The 6,703-nt window shown below is 33.6% G+C and overlaps 1 protein-coding gene across 1 annotated transcript in view; it reads right to left on the reverse strand.

The window, feature by feature from the left end:
• Positions 1 to 39: 39 nt before the first annotated feature.
• LOC107669898 (glia-derived nexin-like) overlaps positions 40 to 6,703 on the reverse strand; it is a 13,267-nt gene continuing 6,603 nt past the window's right edge. Inside the window, exons 4-10 of the mRNA XM_016462330.1 lie at positions 5,673 to 5,870; positions 4,886 to 5,084; positions 2,989 to 3,086; positions 955 to 1,041; positions 745 to 828; positions 485 to 635; positions 40 to 316 (exon numbers count right to left, since the gene is read on the reverse strand). Of these exons, the coding sequence (XP_016317816.1) occupies positions 598 to 635; positions 745 to 828; positions 955 to 1,041; positions 2,989 to 3,086; positions 4,886 to 5,084; positions 5,673 to 5,870 (704 nt within the window). The 3' untranslated portion in view covers positions 40 to 316; positions 485 to 597. The remainder of the gene's footprint in view (positions 317 to 484; positions 636 to 744; positions 829 to 954; positions 1,042 to 2,988; positions 3,087 to 4,885; positions 5,085 to 5,672; positions 5,871 to 6,703) is intronic.

Here is a 6,703-nt window from a genome sequence, read left to right on the forward strand (position 1 = left end):
TAATCAAGTAAGACTCAATGCAGGACAATATATCATTAATGTGACAAATAAACTGACATTTTATTAAGGACAAAAAAGTTAAACAAAAGTTATCTCAGCATTTAAGTTGCACACATTTTGTGAGAAAGTTTTGCATTAGACACAAATTATAAACCATGTATAAAATCTTATAAAATGTTCCTCAAGAATATAAAAGTAACAAAGACAAAGTCAAAATGAGGGTAAAAAGACGCTTGAGAAATTGAGTGGGAAAAGGACACGCAGTCCAAGACAAAAGTTTAATATATTCATCTGTCTTCTGTGTCTCTCTGTCTGTCTCTGTCTCTGTGTCTGTGTCTGTGTCTGTCTGTGTGTGTGTGTGTGTGTGTGTGAGGGGTAGCTTTAGGGGTAGGGTTGATGTAGGGCAATAGAAAATACGGTTTGTACAGTATAAAAACCAAAACCAACCGCCTATGGAGAGTCCCCATAAACCATAAAAACAAACCTGTGTGTGTGTGTGTGTGTGTGTGTGTGTGTGTGTGTAGATCTGTGTCTGTGTGTGTGTCTGTGTGTGTGTGTGTGTCTCGACCACTGATCGAATCTCCTCTGATCTCTGGCTCAAGGTTTGTTGATCTGGCCAGCAAACAAAATAGTTCCTGAGAAGAGAACGAGATCAGATTTGAGATGCATTTTTCATACCAGGAACATTTTAATATTACAGTTTCATAAAGCAATAAAAAGCCCATACACTGGAGGTGTGTGTACCTGTAGGATTGTGTCTGATGAGAAACAGGAACGGTCTGTCCACAGTCACCCACGGAGGAGAAGATCGGGCGTGCAAGATTGCAGCTAAAAATGAGAATTTCATATCATACTAGGATCATGAGCACAGATGAAGGGTCTTGCTGGACGTCCAGTGATTGAGAGTTACTAACAACTTAAAAACCGAGGACATCGTGTGACACAGTAACTTACTGGTGGCGGCAGAGGCTTTGGTTCCATCCTCATTGACCTCTATCTTGGCTTTCTGAAGAGCTTTGGACACATAGACAGACTCTGAACCTGTTACACACACAAATACAGAAGTCTTTACTTACAGCGTCAGCATGTAGCTTTATCACACAGAAGCTTCATGCATACACTGAACGCATGTCCTTACATCAGACTGTCACACGGGGGCAACAGAACTCTTCAGACTGCCAGAGCTGCAGGTCAGGTTTGAGATAGTATTTCTGCTAGCTTCATCTCAAACACTACGGCCTACATTGCTTACAAAACCTCTTCCTTCCTTCCTCTAGCTGACATGAATCTTCATTTATAGGGTCTTTCTCTCTGTACTCTGGTATGTTCTCATATTTGCTTCTCTCGTTTTTTTGTTTTTCCCCACAGATGGTCATTCTTTTGGCAGTTTCTGATATTTTCAAGGTTGATTCACTCAACATTGTATGGAAGCCCATTTCCACCACATAAAAGTAAAATCATGTTTTGGTAAACATAATAATTATAACATAAAAAGTCGCAATTATGACAAAATCAAAATGTTGCCATACTAAGTCATAATTATAAGATAAAAAGTCATAATTATGAGATACAAAGCCAACATACTAAGTCATAGTTATGAGCTGTAAGTCATAATTATAACATAAGTCAAAATGTTGGCATATCAAGTCATAAGTCAAAATTATGTGATATTAAGTCAATTATGAGATAAAAAGTGATACTTATGACAAAGTCAAAATATATCTCACGACTTAGTATGATAACATACTAAGTCATAATTATGACAAAGTTGAAATTATGAAATACTAAGCCATAATTACAAGATAAAAAGTCAAACTTACATCAAATTAAATTATAATTATGAGATACAAAAGTCATAATTATGAGATGTCAAAATGAGATAAAAAAATAAATTATAATAAAGTCAAGACTAAGTCATAATTATTAAATAGAAAGTCGAGCGTAAACAAACAATGGCTAGCAAACAGCATGTTTTGTCATCAGAAAAGCCCAAAAAAGAAAGTAGTCACAGTAGTCCCTCAAGGAAACATCATAAATGTTCAAAATAATGTCATAAAATCGTGTAGTCTGAACCGGGCTTAAGTCATAATTATGAGATAAAAAGTCACTTGTCAAAACATTGAAATTATGATTGAAAAAAATCTAAATGATGAGGAAAAAAGTCAATTATGACAAAAAATTGAATTAGTCAATTTACTCATGTCATAATTTTGACTTTTCAATCTCATAATTATGGCAGAATTTCATCTTTTTATGTCATAATTATAATTTATCTTGTAGCTGAAATGGGCTTCCGTAACACTGAATTTCTGCCTTTGCTAAACGAATCCAGCTTTTCTAAAGAACAAAAGTCAAGGTTTAAGAATGTGAAGCGCTTTAAATCCTGTCACAGTGATAGCTCTGTCATCATTTCCTCATCCTGCTGTCATTCCAAACCCGAATGACTTTCTTCTGGAGAATATTCAATGACATTTCATAGTGAACATGCCTGTCAAGCTCCAAAAAAAGCTTTTATGCCAGTTTTGGATCCTATTTGGAGACTGACAGACTGTTTTTGTATTGAAAAAATTCTCCTTTTGTGTCTCCATTGAATTTCTAACAACATGTGGTTGAGTAAATGATGATAGATTTCATTTCTGGGTGAACTATGACATTTCTTTATAGTTGAAAGCGAAAAGGCACGGTGATTCACTGCTCGCTGCAATTCAGGTTAAAGTTTGTGGTTTAACAGCATGAATTATGCTAATAAAGCCCAGGCTTTGAGGAGAATTATCTCTTCAGAGATCATCTGGGAGCGTCTCTGGATGGTGAGCAGTGCACTAACAGAGTCACTCTGACTCATTTTCACACTCCACTGAGAGACGTGATTCATGCGGCTGAAGTTCACAGTCAACAGCCAATGATATCACTCGGTCAAACACAAAAAAATGAGCACATAAAATGAATTCATAAAGAAAATGCTGCGTATGACTGACAGCTGTCACTCACTCAGGTGACTGAAATCAGCTTTGGTCAGACTGAAGATGTCTTTGATTCCCATCGCTGTGAGAGGACCCTCCAAATCCACCTCTTCCTCAGCTGTGAATCTACTCGAAGAAGAGGAGACAGACAGAACCCATGAGTCCACAAAGTATGTGAGACGCAGTAGAGATCATACTAGTGTGGTATTGTTAACTCATTGTATTATTGTTAACTGAAACTTAAACTATTACAAATCCTAACCCATTTTTGTAACTATAAAATAAAATATAAATATTAGATAAAAAGTCATATTAATGAGATTAACAAGTCAAAATGATGACATACTGAGTCATAATTATACGATTACTAATATACTAAGTATACTAAGAGATACTAAGTAATAACTATGAGATACAAAAGTCATTATGAAATAAAAAATCCAAATGATGATATATTCTAAGTCAGAAAAGTAATAATTATGAGATTTAAAAAAATCACATTTATGACATACTAAGTCATAATTATGAGATACAAAAGCCATTATGACATAAAAAGTCAAAATGATTAAATAATCATTCAAAAAAAATGAGATAGAAAAAATATAATTATGACATACTAAATCATAATTATAAGTCAAAAAGTCCCATACTGAGTAAACACACACAGTTTATGACATACAGAGTAATACGGAGTCATAATTATGAGATACAAAAATCACTGACAAAAAGTCAAAATGATTAAATAATTCATAATTATGAGATAAAAATACATTTTATTGAAAATTTGATAAAAAGTCATATTTATGACAAAAATGAAAACATGTATGACATACCGAGTCATAATTATGAGATACAAATGCCATTATGACATAAAAAGTCAAAATGATTAAATAATCATTCATAATTATGAGATAGATAAAATATAATTATGACATACTAAATCATAATTATAAGACAAAAAGTCACATTTATGACATACTGAGTAATACGGAGTCATAATTATGAGATACAAAAATCACTATGACAAAAAGTCAAAATGATTAAATAATTCGTAATTATGAGATAAAAATAAATTTTATCAAAAATTTGATAAAAAGTCATATTTATGAAAAGAATTTGATAATTTTTTATCTTATTATGACTTAGCATCTCATCAATTCAACATATGGCATACTGAGTTATAATTATAAGATTATCTCATAATTATATAAAAAAAAGTCAAAATTATGAGATACTAAGTAATAACTATGAGATATAAAAGTCATTATGAAATAAAAAATCCAAATGATGATATAAGTCAGAAAAGTAATAATTATGAGATTTAAAAAAAATCACATTTATGACATACTGTCATAATTATGAGATGCAAAAGCCATAATGACATAAAAAGTCAAAATGATTAAATAATAATTCATAATTATGAGATAGATAAAATATAATTATGACATACTAAATCATAATTATAAGACAAAAAGTCACATTTGTGACATACTGAGTAATACGGAATCATAATTATGAGATACAAAAATCACTATGACAAAAAGTCAAAATGATTCAATAATTCGTAATTATAAGATAAAAATCAATTTTATCGAAAATTAGATAAAAAGTCATATTTATGACAAAAATGTCATAATTTTTATCTTAATACGACTTAGCATCTCATCAATTCAACATCATTACGACTTTCAATTTGGACATAATTTACTTAATATTCAATTAAAAATATGGTCATATTAATATCAGTCAATTAGTATTAGTCAATATTAATATTGACTAAATATTAATAAATCCTATATAATAATTTATAAATTCTATATATTCATTCTAAAATAACACTGCATCATACAAAAGATGCTGACTTCTTTAGAGGGAAAAAAGGCCAAGTGAATATTAAAGGATAACGCTAAGGACAGGAATCTCACTTTGGCATCAGCAGACGCATCCTCCTCTGGACCAGCAGTTTAGTCCAGCTTTGGACGGTCGCTGTGGAGATGTGCGGCAAGACGGCTGACAGGGGCGTGGCCTCTTCTGACGGCAACGCAATGAACATGCTCATACTGTTGCCATAATACGGCAGCTCGATCACTGTATACTTCAAACCTTCGGGAGTGCTTGCTTGACCTGAAGAGAGAATGAAAACAAATAAATAGATGCATGCTGCTAGTCAAGAGTGAAACGGCACACTGAACTATTAAATATTAGTTGTATGCACCTACATTTCAGAATATGTGCATATATGAATGTTCCTGAATAACTAATAGCAAACCCATGTGATCATATCCCAGTCACCCTGTGAACTTTATAAATACAGTCCTCTCGTACGGTCTATAAAATACTTTGCTCATAAAGTGCTTATATCAAAACTAGTAAAACAGCAAACGTTTATTGGTGTTTTCATGGATTAAATCCTTCTGACGATGGCCAGACACTCTTGGCGTTTGCATTAGAATTCAATTAATTCACAGTGTACACCATTTCATTCCCATCTCCTGCGTTATGAGGAACTGTAAAGTTAAAATACTCCAGCGTTCGCAGCGATTTAAAAAGTAGCCACGTTTTTATTGCATTGCCGTCTCTGGAAAACAGTTCTACACATAGCCAGACAATGGCATGAATCATGTGGCGGGAAAATCTTTTATTACTCAACCGTTCTGAATGTGTGTGAGTGTAATATCTGATGCCACCTGGGAGAAAATCGCACCATCTCACCTATGTTAAAGACTGAGAGTTGGGACATCATGGGAACTTTGTATGTCTTCCCGTCTCCTGCAGTAAAGCTTCTGGGTTTGGTGTTCTGGGCTTGGAAACGGGACTTCCAAAGGCCTTTGAAGTAAATGGAATTTACAGCCACCAACCGAGTCATAGCCGGGTCAAACATATCTGCCTTGACAAGACTGGGAATTTGGCCTGATAGAGAAAAAACAGGGCAGAATAAATATTACATATATTTATATAATATTAATATTATAATTAATTGCCAATTCACACAAATATAGAGTGCTAAATAGGGCCTAAAAAGGGATTTTTCTTCTTTTTCAACAAATTATCATTGAAAGGACAACATCAAGAGATCAAACGAAATATTATATCAGATGTTTTCCATTTTGTGTTTATTTTGTATGAGATGTGCAATTTTTGGGACATGTAAATAAACCTTAACCCCTGATTTGTGTTTTTTTTTTTTAAAGAAAAAGAAAGATTGTTGGTTTTCAGTTATTGACATTTCCAATAAATTAAAGGGGTCATATGATGCGATTTCAATGTTTCCTTTCTCTTTGGAGTGTTACAAGCTCTTGGTGCATAAAGAAGATCTGTAAAGTTGCAAAGACTAAAGTCTCAAATCCAAAGAGATATTCTTTATAAAGGTTAAGAGTCAACCACGCCTACCTAAAACGCCTCGTTCTAACACGCCCCACATGTCTACGTCACTATGTGGAAATATTAGCATAATGCCGCCCAAATGTGCACGCAAAGAAAGAAGGCGTGGTTTCAGGAACAGCAGTAGTGTTGAAGCAGCCATGTCAGGGAGACGCTGTGTGATTCAGTATGAAAGCAAAAGCACTTTATTTGGCCTTCCGGAAGTAGATGCAATTAGGAATCATTGGTTAAGATTTATTTACAACAGAACAGCACAACCCAGATGTTCGAATTTGTTCAACGCATTTTATGGACGACAGTTTTTTGAACCTAGAAGAGTACAAGGCTGGCTGTGCACAAAGGCTATTTCTAAAAAAAAAAAA

This window comes from Sinocyclocheilus anshuiensis, unplaced genomic scaffold (assembly GCF_001515605.1).
Source record: "Sinocyclocheilus anshuiensis isolate Anshui unplaced genomic scaffold, SAMN03320099.WGS_v1.1 scaffold272, whole genome shotgun sequence".
NCBI lineage: Eukaryota > Metazoa > Chordata > Actinopteri > Cypriniformes > Cyprinidae > Sinocyclocheilus > Sinocyclocheilus anshuiensis.